Raw genomic sequence first — 20366 nt, 5'->3', positions numbered from 1 at the left:
GGCACCTGGGCTTAAATTGGCTTCTAACCCTGATACACCTTCTGAGTGAACGTAAGCAGAGAATCGCACATCACCCTCCCCGCGAGATCACCGGGAAACACAAAGCCACACCAAGAAAGGACGGGCCACAGTTTGATATTGTCCAGTGAGTGTCTCCTGGCCTCAGAATACTGCCACTTCTCGCAGCTCCAGCCCTCGGCTGTGCTCCACTCTGAGCAGGTGAATTCCTCTGCTGAAACTTGCACACAGTAAGGAGACGGTGTCGCCAACAGCCAGGGAAGTCAAAGGTCCTGATCCATCCAGGGACAAGGTGAACAGGCAGGCTGGGGGAGGAAGAGGGAACCAGCAGCTCAGGCCAAGGGCGCAGCATCATGGGACGCGAGGTCTCTGTGAGAAACCCGTGTAAACAAAGCGTGTGCTCTCCATGTCTAACCCAGGTAAGAGCCGCATCCCTGCTCCAGAGGACCGTGCACCCGCGCGGAGGTCAGACTCAGATCGGCCGCAAGGCTTCAACTCCAGAGAATGGCACATGGACCAAACAAGGTGGGGATCCCTGAGATAACCGTTCAGACAGTCAGGGCCTCGCCTGCAAGGACGTGTGAATACACTGCCCTCAGTTCCCACCCACCCAGAGAACAGAGCAGGGGGCCAGGGCAGAGGAAAACAGAGGCGATGCTGATCTTCAGCTGCTGGCTTCTGGGGTCTTGCTCCCTTCAAGACCAAGGAGATTGGGACCTGAAGGGGAATCTGCGGGCCTCCAGCTGACCCGGTCTGCCTCCGTCCCCGTCTCGGGGGCTGCTCTTCTGAGAACTATAGGTGCACATCTGGGGGGCAGGGCAGCACTTCCAGACCTTGTTCTCCCCGGTGTCAGGTTTATGAGCATTGAACCTGGCAGCAGCTGCCCCCCCAACCTCCCAGAGCTGTCACACGGGGCAGCTGGTGAGGGCACCTCCAGGTTTGGCTCACCTACCACTAGACGTGATCTCACATCTTTTCTCTGAGGGGGCTATCTTATCCTCCCCTGCTGGGAGCTGAGTTTCTAGAACATTACTGTAGGAGGGACTGGTTGTGAGATTCTCTAAGTTAACACTATTCCTGTGTCTGACAGAACCCCGGGTCCAGCACAAAATAGTCTGGAGGCACTGGGGTACTGATAAGGAAGAAAAAAAAACAGCCACCTCTACTCATAGCATATGCCACGCTTTGTGGTGCAAATACTCCCACTATGACCATATTAAATACTCCTGAATATTTAACAATCAGCCAGTAGCAGTGGGCTGTGGCATATTTCACTGAGGACTGTGGGGAGCTGCGTTCCCTAAAACATCTTTTTCTCTGGTGCTCTGAAGTGTTATGACCTGACTGTCATCTCAAATCTTAGCTGCAGCATCAAAACAGGGCAGTCTTGCTCTACGTCACCCCCACCATGAGCTGAGACTCTCATTTTAGTCCTTAAAAAGTGAATCTGAAAATGACAATCCTTGTTTTCTTTGCCAGACATTTTGAGTATCACGTGTTAAAACCTGATGGAAGAACTTCAAGTAGAAAGAAAACTAAGAGCCAAGTATATTTGAGCTCTCAGGAACAAGTCTCTACAACGTGGTACCAGGGCTCATGCAGTGATGGCTTCCAGCCAGGGGTTCAACAGAATCCTGGTATCTTAGTGTCATCTCTTAACCACTAGGGGACTGGATAGTGGCAGGACAGGGCTGTTTTTTTATTTGCTGAGCCTCAGAAAGAAAGAGTTTCAAGGAAGCTTTTAAGACTCCATGTGTCTTTGAGAAGCACCACCAGCAGGCTCCTTACCTCCAGTATCTTGGTTCCAAATCTTCACTTTACAGTCATGCGATGAGGTAGCAATTATAGGCATCGAGGCCAGTGCTCTTGGTAGAAAGACGCAGGATGCAACAGTCTGGAAATGCCCCTTATATTCACATATTCTGTTCCGAGTCTGCCTTAGGTCCCACAGCTGCAGAGTAATGACATAGGCTAGCTCATACATACATATTTCTCTAGCTTCATACATGCTACCTTCACTGATCTCCACCTCCCCACCTTCTCATCACCCACCTATCCCCCTACTTACCTACTCATGTAGCTACCCCTCATCTTCATCCATCCCATCCACATATGAAATCATCCATCCATCCAGTGATTATTTTAAACATCACCGATCTCAGACAACCATGGGTAAGGATGTGCCAGAAGGGTCCCTGCCTTCCTCATTAATGTCATGGTTAGGGAAGTGAAAGCTCCAAGTCCTACAGCATGATGGGACAGCATGGGGTTGCCTACTTTTTTTTTTTTTAAGTTCTTTTATTTATTTAAGTAATGTCTACGCCCCATGTGGGGCTCAAACTCACGACCCCAAGATCGAGAGTCTCGTGCTCTTCTGACTGAGCCAGCCAGGTGCCCCAGGGTTGCCTACTTTCTACGACAGTTCAAGAGCTACCTGACATCAGCCTCTTGGTGTCTGTGGCTTCTGTGGAGACCCCACAGTTAGGGGCACCTTCTCATAAGTACACAGAGGTGCAGACCTTCTGATTTATTGCCTGCATGCTGAACCTTGGGATATGAAGATGAGACTCTCCAACAAAGGAGGTGGCAGTCCTGCCAATCCCACTCTTGTTGACACGATCAGACCATAGCTAGAGAACAAGGTTCAGGGAGGAGAGCAAACCGAATTGTGTCCAAAAAATAATGAAGTCACTGGACACCATGTAATTCAGGAAAACAACATTCAGAGAGGACAGTGATCTGAATTGTGTCCGAAAAATAATGAAATCACAGGACACCGTGTCAGTTGTAGGGGCTGGAAATGCTTAGCTTGGTGAAGAGATGCTACATCAATAGCCTGGGATTCAATACCTCAAAGTACCACTTACTAGAAGTGTGGTCTTGTGCAAGAGATTTCAACTTGCCATGCCTCTATTTGCTCATGTGTAAAATGGGAATTATAATAGAACCTAACTCATGAGGTTGTTGTAAGGATTAAATGAGATAATGCATGTAATGTGCTCAGGCCAGTGCCTAGTATGTGATGTTCGGTACAATGGGAGCTCTAATTGTTCTATTTGGACTAGATGCCCCTTTTAACCTATATTCTACAATGAGGAATCCAAGGTACTTTGGAGGAGCCAATGCAATCTAATCCAAAATGACTTGCGAGGAAAGGTATATGGGTAAGGGTTGGGATGGGCCGTTGACCAACACTGGGGCCTCAAACTCCCTGAAGAGCTTGAGCCTCCTTTACTGTGACCACAGGTACAGTGGGAATACACTTGGCTCTTCAAATAGTCCCTCCCCTTTCTAAGCTCTGCTGGGAGCAGGGACATTAGCAAGCTGGTTCTGTGTTGAGCACCTTCCTATCTTGACTCTCATCCCATCCCTTTGTCTACTACCAATTCAGAGAGCCCAAGGCTAATGGAGGTTTCTTGAGAGATGCATCTGGAATGCAAAGGCTCACTTACAGTATGCACTTGGAATAGGCCTGAGCCATTAATAGAGCTGACCTGTGTAGCCCAGTACAGACGGGAGGTCGGAGGAAGTACTTTGCTCATCAGCAACCAGACCCCCAGACCCCCAGAATCTCTTACCGTGGCTTCACAGCCTTCCCCTCCAAAGCCGCTGCTGCAGGAGATACACTTGTGTCCGTCCTCACTGACCTCGCAGTAGGTCTGAATATGCTGCTTTGTGGGAAATATATGAGCTACCTGCAGCCCCCGGCTGTCCCATAATCTGCAAGAAATGACCGCAGGATATGAATCTGTCGGCTCTTTGCTGCTTCAGCCAGTCTGATAGAATGTCATGATTTACGTACAATCAGGAGTATGAACCAGATCAACCTTGGAGACCCCAAAGCTGCCAGGAAATAACCAAACTGAATGACATCTGAGTCCTTTCTAGTTTGAGATACAGTTAATAGGAATTTAGACCAAGCATCTTAACTGTATAAGTTAATTTGTTAATTTGGCCCTTTGGGATACTACTTTCAAGGGACAAGAGGATATTTCTGTGCCTGTGACTTAATTTTTTTAAAAGATAGTTATTATGATCCAGAGGAGCAGTCACCATTCCAGAATCAGATAGAATAGACTGCAGTCCTTGGCCTACTGGGCCACGAGGTCCCCGGGGGAGTGTTTTATTCGGCCTCTCATCTCATTTTCACCTCTTTACCTCATTCTTCCTATTTTCTAAGTAGAATGAATCTCTTATGAGATCCAGACTTTCTCGTTGTGCTTTCTACTCAAGAACGATTTACTTCATTTGACTCTCTTGATGCAGATTCTGACCCCATTTCCCCAGACAAGGCTTCACCTGAGGCCTGAGTGATTGAGAACATCCGGCGCCAAGCAAGGGTGGCAAGTGGAGCCAGGCAGCTCAAAGCAGGGGGACAAGCAAGTGACCAGGTCCGAGGTCAATCTGAATATTTTCACACAGGGGGCGAGGGTGGGGCCAGACAGAGTCAGCTGCTTCAGAACCATCCAGGACAGGCGCTTTTTCCTGGCCCCACCTCTTGCCATTCAACCTCTACCCAGATGGTCCAGGAGGCCAGGTCAGAGAGACCCCAGCCCCAGCAAGGGGCAAAGGGGCAGAAGGCCCTGGGCAGGCACAGCAGTGTGGAGAAGCAGAGGGGGAAAGGAGTCATATGAGCACGGGAACCACAAACCTTCACCAGAAACACCTTCACAGCTGCTCAGTAAGCCCACCTGATGGTTTTATCTTCAGAAGTCTGTAGTACATATGGTTGGTGGGGGACCCAGCGCAGGTGAGTGACCTGGAAAAAGCAAAATTTTCAAAACTTCTCACTGCCAAGGCATTCTTCTATGGCAGTTCCTGTAAACTGTGCTAAATAGCATCTCCTCACCACTTCTCAAGGATGCTGACGCGTACGTTTGACTTGCAGGGAGTGTGTGTTCTGCAGATACCCACCAGTCATGCCCACCAGTCATGCCCACCGGTGTGCCCTGGATCAGCAGCAGCAAAATGGTAGCAGCCGGGCCAGTCGTGAGTACAGAATGCATGCAGGCACGCACACACGTGGTGGGGAACTGCTGGTGGGTGGCAGCTAAGGAGAGCAGCCCCCCGTTCTATATGGGACCACTGAAACCCTAGTCTAAGGCCTCACAGGGTTCAGGGCATGTTCTTTCTTCTCATCCCTGTAGCCCCCTCCTGGATAGGCACAAAAGAGGTTTCAAAACAACCCAAGATGACAGGATTTTCTTCTAGCAACCTCCACAAATATGGAGGGCATAGGGTGAGCATACCTTGCCATGGACAGTTGTCTTCAAAATTGGAAAAGATGACCATGAGTGATATTTAATGATCACTAAAGGAACATCTATCATGTCAGGTCATAGGATTCTCTCCATTTCATAAATGAAGACATTGACACTCTAAGTGACTTTCTTGGAGTAACACAGCTAAAATGTGATGGATCTTGGGGTGCCTGGCTGGTTCAGTTGGTAGAGCGTGTGACTCTTGATCTCAGGGTTGTGAGTTCAAGCCCCATGTTGGGTGTAGAGATCACTTAAAAAAAAATAAAAAGGTGATGGATCCATAATTTGAACTCAGGTATGACTGACCTCAGAGGCTGTGGAGTTTATATACCAGTCTGCTGGTATATAACATTGGTCTTCATAAACACGGCAAATTATACATAAAGCAAAGGGTCATGCTTGTTTCTCTGTGCATAAGCTGTGAGATCCTGGAGGACAGGGGCTGTGTCCTAGGCCACTAACCCTGCTCCTAGCAGAGCAGATATGGAATAACACATTTTGAGGGAATAAATGAGGACACACTTAAAATTCCAATATGAACTAGTGGAGGTGTTCTCTGGAGCAGAAGACTTTATTTATCTTTTATTTGTTTTAAAGATTTTATTTATTTATTTGTCAGAGAGATAGAGAAAGCAAGCACAAGTAGGGGGAGTGGCAGGCTTCCCGCGGAGCAAGGAGCCCGATGCGGGGCTCAATCCCAGGAAGCTGGGATCATGACCTGAGCTGAAGGCAGATGCTTAACCGACTGAGCCACCCAGGCATCCCTGGAACAGAAGACTTTAAAGAGATCATCCAGCCTGATAACCCTGAGAGGCCAGGGTCTGACAGAGAGTTCAGGGTGAGTAGTAATGAGGCCCCAACCTCTACTGCCTGGTGTATCTCCTGATCTCTCTCCCAGGCTCTTTGCCTCACCCCATGCTCCCTTCTGCTGTCCCACTCTCTACCAACTTTGAGTCCCTACCAGGTTCCTTGAGATGGAAGCTCTCTCCACACACCGTCCGGTCCCAACGTCCCAGAGAAGCAGGGTGTTGTCCCGAGAGCCAGTGCACAGCTGTGACGAGTCTGGGGGAGCAAGGGAGAGATGGTCCATGAAATGGGCCTGGCACGGGGCTTTTCAGAAGGTACAACAGGGAGCGCCCAGGTGGCTCAGTCGGTTGAGCATCCGACTCTTGGTTTCAGCTCAGGTCATGAGCTCAGGGTCATGAGATCAAGCCCCAAGTCGGGTCATAGGATTCTCTCCCTGGGACAGAGAATGGGACTCTGCTTCTCTCCCTGTCCCACTGCCCTTCCCTCCACCCCTGCTCACGCACACTCTTTCTAAAAATAAATAAATAAATTTTGGAAAAAAAGGAGGGGCGACTGGGTGGCTCAGTTGGTTAAGCATCTGCCTTCGGCTCAGGTCATGATCCCAGGGTCCTGGGATCGAGCCCCGTGTCAGGCTCCCTGGTCCACAGGAGTCTGCTTCTCCCTCTGTCTCTCCCCCTGCTTGTGCTCTCTCCCTCTAATAAATAAATAACTCTTTAAAAAAAAGAGAGAGAAAGAAAGTACAACGGTGTTGGGGAGAGGTCTGTTTGACTTTACCTGGACTCACAGCCAATCCAGTGACCACCATGGCGTGGCCAGAGAACTGCTGCCTTGGCTGGGAAGGGCCACGCAAGTCCCACATTGTGACTGTCCTGTCACGAGAGCCGCTGAAGAACTGGCTGGATCTGGGAATACAGGCTATCTGCTCAAGAGAAAAAAAGTCCCAGTGTGCTTGTTTGATTGGCCTTGGAAATGGGCAACAGGCCTGGGGCTGCAGGTGTCAGAGCCCGAGGCTCTCCCCCGTCCCTGTTGGGGTGGGAATACATTGCATCTGGGTGTCAGTACCCTACTCTGCGCTGTGAGCTGAGCAGATGATGGAGTCTGCATCTCAATTCCGATTTTCAGTTCATTGAGGGGGATTTCAGGGAAGGGCATTGTAGAGACTGGCATTCTCTATCATCTTTGCTGGAAGCTTACGCTGCCCTGTAATGCTTTTTTAGCAAATTAATTTTTATTTAACTGTTCTTGGCTTTTTAAAAATTTCCCCAACTAGAAGTTTCCTGAGTATAGAGATTTTATCATTAATTTATTTAAAATTATCATTATATTATTATATATTGTATGATAAATTATTATTATATATAATAAATTATTTATACATAAGTTATAAATGAATAAATTTTATCATGTATTATTTATTTATTTTTCTAGCTACAGTAAACACACAGGCAACCTTCAGTACCTGTCCCTGTTGAGTTAGGATAGGCAGGGAGAATTCTCTATTTACCACCTGAGCTATTAAGGGCTTAGTGACAAACTAAATCATGTCTAATATGCTTGTAACCATAGCTAAGGGAATGGTTTGCTCTGCTTTTCCTCGAGTAGGGCTTCACGGCATCAAATGAAGCTCTTACATTTTCTTAAGACTGAATATCCCATCCCTCTTACTAACTAGAGCTATTAGATACTCCTTTATTCAGTTCCAAATTCCCTCCACGATAATGATCATTTGATAATTACCTTAGTGATCTCTCGTTCATGTCCTCTGAACCTTTTCACCACATTTCCACTTTTCCAGTTATAGGCCACCACTGTCTGCAGAGAGTCATTAGGGTCATTAGAATCTCTGTAATATTTTATGTGAATTTCTATTTAACTGAAGCAAGCCTTTACTTCATTATCTACCTAATTTATCGCTCTCTGTCAAGGGTCTTGTATTAGGGCTTTATTGTTATAACCTTCATCCTGTCCCCCTACATTGACTTCCTTTTCTTTCCTCCTGACCGGGGCGCTGTCTCTCTGCAAGGCAATGGACCACTGCTCTGGGCCTTACTGACGGGTTCGGGAGGACACCCCACAAGGGGAACGGACTCAACCTGAGGTTCTGGTCATAGATGCTGAAGTAGAATTCTACATGGGGTTAGAGTTTTTTCCCCTAATTGTTTTGTACTTTTATTTTAGTATATTTAAAAAAATTTGCTATCTTAAAAAAAAAATTTACTGGGTGCCTGGGTGGCACAGTCAGTTGAGCATCCCACTCTTGGTTTCAGCTCAGGTCATGATCTCTTGGCTCATGGGATCGAGCCCCACGATGGGCTCCGCGCTCAGCAGGGAATCTGCTTCTCCCTCTGCCTCTCCTCTTCCCTCCCCCACCCCGCTCTCTCTCTCTCAAATAAATTAAATCTTAAAAAAAAAAAAAGAATCTGTGAAATACAGTATGAAAATGAGAGGAATTAAAAGAATCTACATTTTTGCTGTCAATGTCTTAGCTGTGAGTCCTATGATAGATGCAAATATGGGGGGAGAAGCAACCAGATTCAGTGACAGTGGGGGAAAGGACAGAAACAGAAGGGAAGAATCATAATGCTCACCAGTGTAGAGATTTTGACAAAAGAGCAGCATAAAAGAGACTGGAAGTCTCCTTTTTAAAAAAATATTTATTTATTTATTAGAGAGGGAGAAAAACAGAGAGAGCGAGCACACAAGGGGTGGGGGCAAAAGGAGAGGGGGAGAGAATCTCAAGCAGGCTCCAGCTCCCCACTGAGCGTGAAGCCTGATGGCAGGGCTCGATCTTACGACCTTGAGATCATGAACTGAGCCGAAATCAACAGTTGGCTGTTTAACCGACTGAGCCACCCAGGGAACCCCAAGGAAGTTTCCTTTTGATGACAAATAGCTCCTGTGTCAGTGTGTGGGTATGAAAATGGCTTGGTCGGGGCGCCTGGGTGGCTCAGTCATTAAGCGTCTGCCTTCGGCTCAGGGCATGATCCCAGGGTCCTGGAATCGAGCCCCACGTTGGGCTCTCTGCTCAGCGGGAAGCCTGCTTCTCCCTCTCCCACTCCCCCTGCTTCTGTTCCCTCTCTCGCTGTGTCTCTCTCTGTCAAATAAATAAAATCTTTAAAAAAAAAAAAAAAGAAAGAAAATGGCTTGGTCAGAATAATACTTGCCATTTATAAAAAGCATATGGGCGATCTGGCACATCACTGAAGATCTTGCCACCTAATCCTCACAACTGTCCTGTGTCCTGTGAGGCTGGCATTATCACCCTCATTCCATGGATGTGGAGACTGAAGCTCACGAACAGTAAATGACCTCCTCAGAGGAACCGGAAGGGGAAGAGCGGGGACTTAAAGCCAGTCTTCCTTAGTCTAAAGCCTATGGTTTTACACTACTCAACATTGTTGCCAGAAACGCAGAACCAACGCTTCCTTCCCAAATCTCTTCCCTTCTCCACAATAAGCTGGTTCCCTGGGAAGCGCCACAAACCCACCTTATCTTTTCCTCCAGAGACACACAGGTCTGAGTTCAGAGCAGCAACGACAGAGACACTATCCACGTGAGCTGGGCTATACTCCAGACAAGATTTAGTTTGAGTTCTCTCTTCTATAATCCCGTCGGGCCTGCTAAAGACAGGATGGCAAATGAGAGGCCCTCTGTTACGGAGTGTGCAGCACGGCATGGGGAAGGCGTGGGCTACGGGAGAGGCCAGGCTGAGGAAAACATCTGGGAAAGGAGTACAGAAGGAGACCCACGGTCATTGCCAGAAATGGGATTATTAATGCTGAGCATGCTCAGAACAACCGAAGGACTAGAATCCGATAAAGAGGAAACCTGAAGCCAAGAAGCCAGGAGTCTTTGCTCACCTAGAGCTTATTCCCAAAGATGCCAGGCCTGTCTCTGAGTGGCTGCAGACACTAGCTAATCAGCTGCTTCTCATCCAAAAGAAAACAGACCAAACTAACTGTTCAGGGAAGGTCATCAGCAATCGCTCTGGGCCTTCTCTTTCTTTAGGAGAGAATTTTAATGCGACATGATAAAACTTGGGATCCCAATGTAGTATTGCTGTACCTGTATTTATAAGTGCTGTGTTTGAGCTTGCTTTGCAGTTTCCCCATCCCTGCACAGAACCGCCCCAAAACCTTGTGAGAAGGAGCTCGTTTCAGATGGCCGCTGAGCCAGCAGCATCCCTTGTGGCTGCTGGACGTTGTCCTCCCTGCTTGGTGGAAAGAATGCATACTGTTAATGTTGTTAGGCATGATGATGGTAGTCTGGTGATGTAAAAACAAAGCCTATTTTATTTATTTATTTGACAGAAAGTGAGAGCGCACAAGCAGGGGGAGTGGCAGAGGGAGAGGAACAAGCAGACTCCCCCCTGAGCAGGGAGCCCAGTGTGGGACTCGATCCCAGGACCCTGGGATCATGACCTGAGCCGAAGGCAGGTGCTCACCCAACTGAGCCACCCAGGCACCCAAGCCTTCTTTTTTTAAAGACTAATTCATTGCTCTCATTTGCTTTTCTTCTTTCCCTTGCCTCTTCTTACGGCCCTGGGAATGCACCCTCCCATAAAGCATTAGCAGATCAGCAAAAACAGAAACAAAATTAATTTTAAAAATACAAAGAGGTTTCTTGGGGCACCTGGGTGGCTCAGTAGGTTAAGCATCTGCCTTTGGCTCAGGTCATGATCCCAGGGTCTGTGATCGAGCCCCGCGTGGGGCTCTCTGCTCAGCAGCGGGACTGCTTCTCCCTCTCCCTCTGCCTGCCGCTCCCCCTGCTTGTGCACTCACTCTCTCTGTCAAATAAATAAGTAAAATCTTTTTTAAAAATACAAAGAGGCTGGGGCGCCTGGATGGCTCAGTCATTAAGTGTCTGCCTTCGGCTCAGGTCATGATCCCAGGGTCCTGGGATTGAGCCCCGCATTGGGCTCCCTGCTCGGTGGGAAGCCTGCTTCTCCCTCTCCCGCTCCCCCTGCTTGTGTTCCCTCTCTCGCTGTGTCTCTCTCTGTCAAATAAATAAAATCTTTAAAAAAAACATACAAAGAGGTTTCTCAACAAGTTAAACATAGAATTACCATATGATCCAATAATTCTGCTCCTGGGAAGATAGCCAAAAGAATTGAAAGCAGGTGTTCAAACAAAATTTATACATGAATGTTCATGGCAGCACCGATTTACAATGGCCAAGAAGGGAAAACAACCCAAATGTCCATCAATGGATGAATGAACAAACAAAATGTGGTGTATCTGTACAATGAATATTATTCAGCCATAAAAAAGGAATAATGTACTGAAATATAGTATAACATAAATGAACCTTGAAAAGATCATACTAAGCAGAAGAAGCTAGACACAAAAGGCCACATATTGTATGATACCATTTATATGAAATATCCCTAGTCAGAATCTAGAAAGAAAGCAGATGAGTGGTTGCCAAGGGTTGGAATGATGGGGGAACAGGGAGTGACTACTTTAATAGGTACAGAGTTTCCTTTTTGGATAACGAAAATGTTCTGGAACTAGACAGTGGTGATGGTTCCATAACATTGTCTATGTACTAAATAAGAATAAATTTTATGTTATACATATTCTACCATAATAAATACTAGGAACGTGTATTTGAAACTAATAGTTTTTACCAGTGAAGCTTCTTGAAAAGAGCCTTAGTTATTCTAAAAGGTCATAACCTTCCTAGCTTGCTGATTTGTTTTTAAATAATTTCATGTGACACTTGTCTAAATCAGTGTGCCAGGTCATGAGGTTATTATGTAGTAACAATGAGATACAAGGGGCACTTGGCTAGCTCAGTCGGTAGAGTATGCAACTCTTGATCTCAGAGTCACGAGTTCGTTCAAACCCCATGTTGGGCATGGAGCCTACTTTAAAAAAAAAAAAGATGTGAGAGCTGATGACACTAAATGAGACAATACAGGTAATGACCTAGACCAGTAGTTCTTAATGTGATCTGAGGACTGATGGGGATTCCTGCGACCTTTTCAAGGCATCTGCCTCTCCCTCTGCCCCTCCTCCCTACCTCCCCAACTCAACCTCTCTTGTGTGTGTGTGCTCTCTCTCAGATAAATAAATAAAATCCTTTTTTTTTTTTAAAGATTTTATTTATTTATTTGACAGAGAGACACAGTGAGAGAGGGAACACAAGCAGGGGGAGCAGCAGAGGGAGAAGCAGGCTCCCCACTGAGCAGGGAGCCTGATGTGGGGCTCGATCCCAGGACCCTGGGATCATGACCTGAGCCGAAGGCAGACGCTTAACGACTGAGCCACCCAGGCACCCCAATAAATACAATCTTAAAAAAATAAAATTATTATTTGGGGGGAGGAAGGGGGAGAGAGAGAGAATCCTTTTTTATTTTTTTATTTTTTATTTATTTATTTTTTTTTTTAAAGATTTTATTTATTTATTTGAGAGAGAGAGAGAGCACATGAGAGGGGGGATGGTCAGAGGGAGAAGCAGACTCCCCGCCAAGCAGGGAGCCCCGTGCGGGACTCGATCCTGGGACTCCAGGATCATGACCTGAGCCGAAGGCAGCCGCTTAACCGACTGAGCCACCCAGGCGCCCTATTTTTTTATTTTTAAAGATTTTATTTATTTATTTAACAGACAGAGATAGCGAGAGCAGGAACACAAGCAGGGGGAGCGGGAGAGAGAGAAGCAGGCTTCCCACCGAGCAGGGAGCCCGATGCGGGGCTCAATCCCAGGAGCCTGAGATCATGACCTGAGCCAAAGGCAGACGCTTAACGACTGAGCCACCCAGGCACCCCGAGAATCCTTTTTTAATAAACAATTTATTTATTTATTTATTAGAGAGAGCACGGGCAGGGGTGGGGGGACAGTGGGGCAGAGGGAGAGGGAGAAGCAGACTCCCCGCCGAGTGGGGAGCTGGATGCGGGGCTTGATTCCAGGACCCTGAGATCATGACCTAAGCCGACGGCAGACAATCAACTGAGCAACCCAGACTCCCCAAGAGAGAGAATCCTAAGCAGGCTCTGAATCCAACACAGAGCCAGACACGGGGCTCCATCTCATGACCCTGATATCATGACTGAGCTGAAATCAGAGATGGACGCTTTAACAGACTGAGCCACCCAGGTGCCCCTAGGAAATGAGTTTCTTATAGGCATGACCAGCCCAGCTCTAGGAAGAATGGTCTACAGGAAGAACAGCAGCTAAAATTCACCAAATATTGTCAATGATACCATTAAAAAACAGTGTTCCAGAAGAATTTCAGCCTACATTTTGAAAAGCTGTCAGAATTGACCTCCGGACAAGATAGGTAACTGTACAGAAGCAGAGCGCAGTGACAGGAACGTTGTGTGTGACACCAAGAACCCTGGGCTCCAGCCCCAACTCTACCTCATTCCACTGTGTGTCTTTGAGTTCCTCCATTCCCTGCTCTGCACCTCAGCTTCCCCATCTGTAAGTGAGGACACCAGATTAAATCATTTTTAGTAGACTGTGTGTTCCATGAGAGGAAGAAGTCTACCATATTCATCTTTGTACCTCAAGTGGCTTGCACAGTGTGGCAAAAACATTTCTTGTTAAGTAGTGTGAATCTAAGGTCCCTTCTAGTTCAGACATTCCAGGATTCTCTATAATAAGTATACCATATGCTACCAGAAAAAACTCCAGGATAATTTTCAAAAACCTTGGGATGTTGTATTGCTTATAGACAGATAGAGGTTGCAGGGCTTCCTATCTGCAAGCATAGCCCGTTTTTCAACATTGTCATCAAACCAAGGACAGATGCCATCCATAGATCTAGGTCACCAGAAACAGCAGATGCTATAAATGGATTGGCTTTGCTTAACACTGATTGGATTCTTAGCTGATATCTTCAGAGAGCCATATTTCCCATCTGAAGAGCACTCACAGGACATTCTAAGCAAAAGATAACTTTTAGAATTACTTACTCCCCAAACCAATTGGATTTTTTTGGTGAGCTGCCACATTCAATGCTTTGTAATGTTTATCCTTTGGAAAATAGTTCAGGCAGCAACTTCCTAATCTCTGTAATTACTGAAAAGACGCTTAAATTAATCTCTTCCCTAAGATTATGTTTGTACTGAAAGGAGATTCACATGGTAAATAAAGACCTTGTTTATTTATTTTTTTAAAATGTTTTATTTATTTATTCATGAGAGTCAGAGAGAGAGAGAGAGGCAGAGGCAGAGGGAGAAGGAGGCTCCCCGCCCAGCAGGGAGCCCAATGCGGAACTCGATCCCAGGACCCTAGGATCATGACCTGAGCCGAAGGCAGATGCTCAACCATCTAAGCCACCCAGGCACCCCAGACCTTGTTTAATGAAAAAGATTGTTAAGTGTAGTTTTCCCTCACAAAGAAATAAATATCTTACAAAATTCCAAGATCATATAAGTGGCACATTTCCAACAATTATGGAAAATATACCATAATGTTAATTATACATCTATTTTTATTTTCATTTATTTAAGTAAGTTCTACACCCAACGTGGGGCTTGAACTTATGCCCGAGATCAAGAGTTGCGTACTCTACCAACTGAGCCAGCGAGGTGCCCAGATATATCTATTTTTAGATATACAAAGTAAGGGGGCACCTGGCTGGCTCGGTCATCAGAGCATGCGACCCTTGATATTGGGGGTGTGAGTTCAAGCCCCACACTGGGTGTAGAGATTATTAAAAAGAAAATATATTTTTAAAAGATTTTGTTTATTTATTTGCCAGAGAGAGAGAAAGAGAGCACAAGCAGGGAGAGTGGCAGGCAGAGGGAGAAGCAGGCTTCCTGCTCAGCAGGGAGCCCAGTGCGGGACTCGATCCCAGGACCCTGGGATCATGACCTGAACCAAAGGTAGGCACTTAACCGACTAAGCCACCCAGACATCCCTATTAAAAAGAAAATCTTAAAATATATATATACACACACACACACACACATATATATCCCCTACTTTATTTTTTTTTAATTTGAGAGAGGGCAGAGCTAGAGAGAGAGAGAGAGCATGCATGAGCTGGGGGGAGGGGTAGAGGGAGAAGCAGACTCCCTGCTGAACAGGGAGCCCCGATGATGAAGCAGGGCTTGATCCCAGGACCCTGGGATCATGACCCCAGCCGAAGGGGTCCCTTTTATTATTATTATTTTTAAAGATTTTATTTTAGGGGTGCCTGGGTGGCTCATTCAGTTGACTGTCTGCCTTTGGCTCAGGTCATGATCCTGGGGTCCTGGGATCGAGCCCCGCATCGGGCTCCCTGCTCAGCGGGGAGTCTGCTTCTCCCTCTCCTCCCCACTCATGCTCTCTGTCACTCTCTCTGTCTCTCTCAAGTAAATAAATAAAATCTTTAAAAAATATATATTTTATTTTAAGTAATCTCTACACCAATGTGGGACTCAAACCTACAACTCCAAGATCAAGAGTCACATGCTCCACTGACTGAGCCAGCCAGGTGCCCACAAAGTAGGATATATTTAAATACTTAAATACATCATTAAACATTTTTATTTTACTCATAGTACTTCTGTTCAAAAATTTTCAGAGTTGACTGCTACTGTTTCTGCAAGAAAGGCAATTTCTCCTGTTTAAAATAATACTTCAGGGGCGCCTGGGTGGCTCAGTCAGTTAAGCAGCTGCCTTTGGCTCGGGTCATGATCCCAGGGTCCTGGGATCGAGCCCCGCATCGGGCTCCCTGCTCCACAGGAAGCCTGCTTCTCCCTCTCCCACTCCCTGCTGCTCTGCCTACTTGTGCTCTCTCTGTCAAATAAATTAAATATATATATATATATATATATATATTTAAAATACTTCAATAAGTATGAATCATAGAATTTGAGATGGAAGAGCTTTCAAAATCATCACATATAAACCCTTTATTTAAAGATCTGAAGAATCAGGGCAGAAACATTATCTGCTCAAAATTCTAACTAGGTAGGTTTCCCGACCTCTAGTCTAGAGTTTCCCTTATAAACATCTACAAAGAAGAAACACAGTTTTATTGCATTTTAACAACTCTATTTTAAAAACTTAATAAATTCTAATCACCAATTGACAGTGTAGCTTATTCTAAAAATGAAGAGCAATACAGAAGAGTCAGAATAACATCTGATTCAGTGCATCAGCATGGGAACTGGACAGACTTAGGTCTGAATTACAGTTCACTGCCGTCTTGGGCAAATTGCTGAACCTCATGGAGTCCGTTTCATATACGTAAAATGGAATAATCTCTCTCACTGGGCTTCTGTAAAGATTAAAGATAGCACTTACAATGTGCCAAGGACTATTCTAAATGCTTTATATTTATTAACTCTTTTGATTTATTCCACAAGCCTCTGAGCTAGATGCTGTTACTATCTTCATTTTGCAGATGAGAAAAGTGAGGTGCAGAGATGTTAACATAACTTGCCCAAATTTACAAATAAATTGCCAATAAGTGGCAGAGCTGAAACTTGAATGTAGGCAGTCTCCAGAGGCCTTGCTCTTGATCAGCATAGTATACTGCATCTCTATAAAGGCTAGTGCATTGACAGCCCTCAGCTGAACCTGGCTATTGGCATGATTGCTAGATTAACAACAGTATTAGCAACTGAAAGGAGCAATTTCTGCCAACTTCACCCTTCACCTAATACTACGGTTAACACACACATATTAAACATACGTAACAAATATACACAGAGAATATACACAAATGGGTATATGAGTCTGAAGGATATTAAATTGAAGCCAATTATGTGTCCTGGCCAGAGTGATTGATCACACTAAGGCTAAGAATTCATTAAGTTATATATCATATACCAAGGCAATTTAAAATCTCAACAACAAGTACACGTCCTTGGATAATGTCCATGCAGTTGTGATTTATTATGAGCAGACTAATCTAAGCAGTGAAATTCTATTCCGTTATCTTCTATTTATACTGTGAACATGTAATATGCTTGAGAGGAGGGACAGTGTCTTGTTCATTTTTTTATCTGAGCTTTAAGCGTAGTCTGGGAGAATGGATGCAAGGCAAATATCTGTGGAATGAGTGAACGGATGGCATACTAAGGTGAAGAGTCTGTTTGGCAAGAAGCTTTTTTTTTTTTTTTAACGTAGGCTTCAGGGGCACCTGGGTGGCTCAGTCAGTTAAGCATCGGACTCTTGGTTTTGGCTCAAGTCATGATCTCAGGGTCCTGAGATCGGGCCCAAGTGGGGCCTCCTGGGTCTGGCTCTATGCCCAGCGTGGAGTCAGCTTGTCCTTCTCCCTCTGCTCCTCAAAACCCTCCCCTCCCCATTCATGTTCTCTCTCCTCAACAAATAAATAAACCTTTAAAAAATAACAATAAAGTAGGCTCCATGCCCAACGTCGGGCTTTAACTCAAGCTACCCTGAGCTCAGGAGTCACATGCTCTACTGACTGAGCCAGCCAGGCGCCCTGCAAGAAGCTTTTTAAGGACCCAACAACATAAGGGTCCTTCAAAATTGCCCAACAACAAATCATTCAGGGAACAGTTACCTGGGCTCTGTCCCAGATTTCAGGGCAGGAAAGGCTGGAGAGGACTTGGAAAAGCCATAAATTCAATTATGGCTCTGCCCCAATTTGCTTCCCATAGACCTTAAGATACCCAGTGGTCACTCTAAACATAACTCAGAGAATTCTCTTTTAACTGTATTCGTCGATATACTCCAGCATTTATCCAGTTGTTATTTTCCACGAAGAAAGAGGGACTCAGAGGGTTGTGACTTGCTAAAAGTCACACGAGGCAGAGCTAGGGCACCAGACCTTATTTCCCTGGACTCCTGGTCCAATCAGTGTTCACGGAAATGCTGATTTCGTATCTCCCTCCCTCTCCCCAAATCTTGTGCGCACAAGGCATCAAACCGAAAGCTCAAATACAAACAAAGCCCCAGTGGAAGCACCGGAAGATGGTCTGAGTCGACACTCTAATGGTACAGATAGGGGAAACTGAGGCCCAGAGTCTCCCAGACAGTCAGCACTAGGTCAGAACTTCCAAGGTTGCCCCAAATTTGGGGGACACCCTGTGTACAGTTTTTCCTTCCAGTCTCTTAGATCACAGACGTCCCCCGCTCCATCCATGTGCACTACCAAAGCTTATTTTTGATGTGTGGGGGGGTGGGGGGAGAGGGAGCAGGATGCGCTGCGTGGTGCACCCACGACAGGGGGGTGTAGCACCACCCAACCCAAGGCCGGCCCTCGAACGCTCCGCTCTGACCAGGTGGGCGGCTGCAGCCTGCGAAGCGCGAGGGCCCCCACCTCCCTGCCCGCCCCCCACCCCCGCCGCACCCCTGCCCGCCCCCGCCTCGCGCTGCATACCCACCCGCAGGCTGGCGGGGCCGGGAGCTGAGGCCGCGGGGCGCAAAACGGAGGGCGTCCGCAGCCACCACGCTCCACGCCTCCCGCGCCTCCGCCCCTAGCAACGAGGCGCGCGTCGCTAGGGCAGGCGTCCCCGCGAAAAGCCTCCGAGCGCTCTCCCCGCCCCCGAACCCCAGTTCCGCTCGCCGGACGTCTCCCGGAGACCGGGCCCAGGGCGCCGCGCCCTGTTTTCTGCCTGGAACAATGAGGTGGTGAGGTTTCAGAGAGGGGGACGGTTGTGCCCAAAGACCGCGCCACCAGGGAATCTATATAATGCAAGAAAAGCGGTACCACCGTAACAGTCATCGAGGAAGTACTGAATAAATGTCATCTTTTTTTTTTTTTTAAGATTTTATTTTATTTATTCATGAGAGACAGAGAGAGAGAGAAGGAGAGGGAGAGGCAGGCTCCCAAGGAGCAGGGAGCCCGATGCGGGACTCGATCCCAGGATCCTGGGATCATGACCTGAGCCGAAGGCAGACGCTTAACGACTGAGCCACCCAGGCGCCCTAAATGTCATCTTTTAAATAATAACTATTCGCCCAGATGGAGATGGTGTTATATTTCTTCGGAGTTTTCTGTGATTCCACCCCGTGATCCCTCTTTTGGACACTTCCCCAGGTCCCCCCGCCCCCAACAGTCCTCTTCTTTTTTTCTTTCATCAAACCAGCACCACAGCAAAGAGACCCCTCAATACCTTCTTGAGATCCAATGGGAAGACAGTTCCAGAAACTAACAGCAGCTGCAGGTACATTGCTTCCAGGCTAGAGTCTATTCATTTCTGTATTTCTAGTGCACAGGGTTTGGTGTAGAGTAAGGGTTTGTTGAATGTTGAATGTTGAATGTTTGAATGAATGAATGAATGAATGAATGAATGAATGAATGGGATCCGAGCCAACATTTCTCTTGCACCCAGAAGGGACCTGCTGTAGTGCTGATCTCCCAGCAAAGCTGCTTTCAATGAAGACTTGTGGAGTTTCTGAAAGTTGAGTGCCTGTGGGAACAGGAGTAGGGGTGGTAAGAGAAAATTACCTTCACGGACTATTAGGGCTGGCCATTGGTTCTATCTTCCAATGTAAAGAGGCAATACCCTCCACAGCATTCCTGATGGAGGTTCCTTTAGCCCCTATTGATTTCCCTCGGTGATGATGCACTCATTACTTTCTGAGTCAGTGTCCTGTTGTTCCTGACAGGAGCTGGGATCTATCCCCACACAACACTGATCTTAGTTCAGAGCCAAGGGCTCTCCCTACAAGCTTAATCCCTTTTGCCCACCACAACCTGGCAACCTTCAACCAGGAGAGACTGATTGTTTTGCCCTGAGACACTGGGCCAGGCTCAGTGCAGCTAAAGAGTTGACTTGCCTGATCCCTGCCCTCAAGATCTTCCAGCTCTGAGGATGCAGCTCTTCTGGAAGATGCTTTAGGCTTGAGGCACATGAGACTCCCCAACTGGTATCTCTAGCCAGACTTCTCCTTACACCTGTATATCCACCTGCTTTCTGCCCATCTCCACCTGGCTGTGACTCATACTGAAGACATCATCTTCCCCCCTAAACCTGTTCTTCCTCTTTTCCCTCTGAGTGTTGAGCAGTACCACTCACCAGTCACCCACGCCAAGGATCTTGGAGTCATCTGTAACTTCACTCTCTCTTCCTTGCTCCAGAACAAACCCCAAGACTTAATTCTGCCCCTGAAATATCCTTAAAAAAAAAAAATCTGTCCACTTCTCTCTACTCACCACCTTGGTTCAGGCCAAGATCATGCCAGAGTGTGATGGATTACAAATGGCCACAAATTCTTTGTAGCTTCTGTCATCAGGGCTGGTCTTGTAACTTATTTTGACCAACAGAATGTGGTGGGAGTGACATTGGCTACTTCCGAGTTTAAGCCTCAGAGAGCTTTGTAGTCTCTGCTCTCATCTTCTTGAAACACTGCTGCCAGGGGAAGAAG

General features: G+C 46.7%; 2 protein-coding genes across 6 annotated transcripts in view; one reads left to right on the top strand and one right to left on the bottom strand.

Annotated features, from left to right (window-relative positions):
- Positions 1-20366, top strand: part of BSPRY (B-box and SPRY domain containing) — a 52535-nt gene that overhangs the window by 6602 nt on the left and 25567 nt on the right. The window contains exons 3-4 of the mRNA XM_035016009.1: positions 438-543; positions 4907-5007. Coding sequence (XP_034871900.1) covers positions 438-543; positions 4907-5007 — 207 coding nt within the window. The remainder of the gene's footprint in view (positions 1-437; positions 544-4906; positions 5008-20366) is intronic.
- WDR31 (WD repeat domain 31) lies at positions 163-18425 on the bottom strand. Of its 5 annotated transcripts, none has more exons than XM_035016014.1 (9): positions 18380-18425; positions 9574-9703; positions 7824-7898; positions 6861-7005; positions 6241-6341; positions 4710-4777; positions 3597-3738; positions 1807-1969; positions 163-323 (listed from the first exon to the last, which is right to left on the bottom strand). In XM_035016014.1, the coding sequence occupies exons 4-9, from the start codon at positions 6943-6945 to the stop codon at positions 163-165; spliced, it is 720 nt and encodes a 239-aa protein (XP_034871905.1). In that variant the 5' UTR covers positions 6946-7005; positions 7824-7898; positions 9574-9703; positions 18380-18425. The 5 variants fall into 5 exon arrangements, with proteins under 5 accessions (XP_034871905.1, XP_034871901.1, XP_034871902.1 ...); XM_035016010.1 differs by lacking the exon at positions 18380-18425 and adding an exon at positions 10152-10644 and having other exon boundaries at positions 9574-9706; XM_035016011.1 differs by lacking the exon at positions 18380-18425 and adding an exon at positions 10152-10644.

Source organism: Mirounga leonina, unplaced genomic scaffold (genome assembly GCF_011800145.1).
Source record: "Mirounga leonina isolate KUSES-001 unplaced genomic scaffold, KU_Mleo_1.0 Mir_170, whole genome shotgun sequence".
NCBI lineage: Eukaryota > Metazoa > Chordata > Mammalia > Carnivora > Phocidae > Mirounga > Mirounga leonina.
The sequence above is the reverse complement of the archived record's forward strand: the minus strand, read 5'-3'. Positions and strand labels throughout refer to the sequence as shown.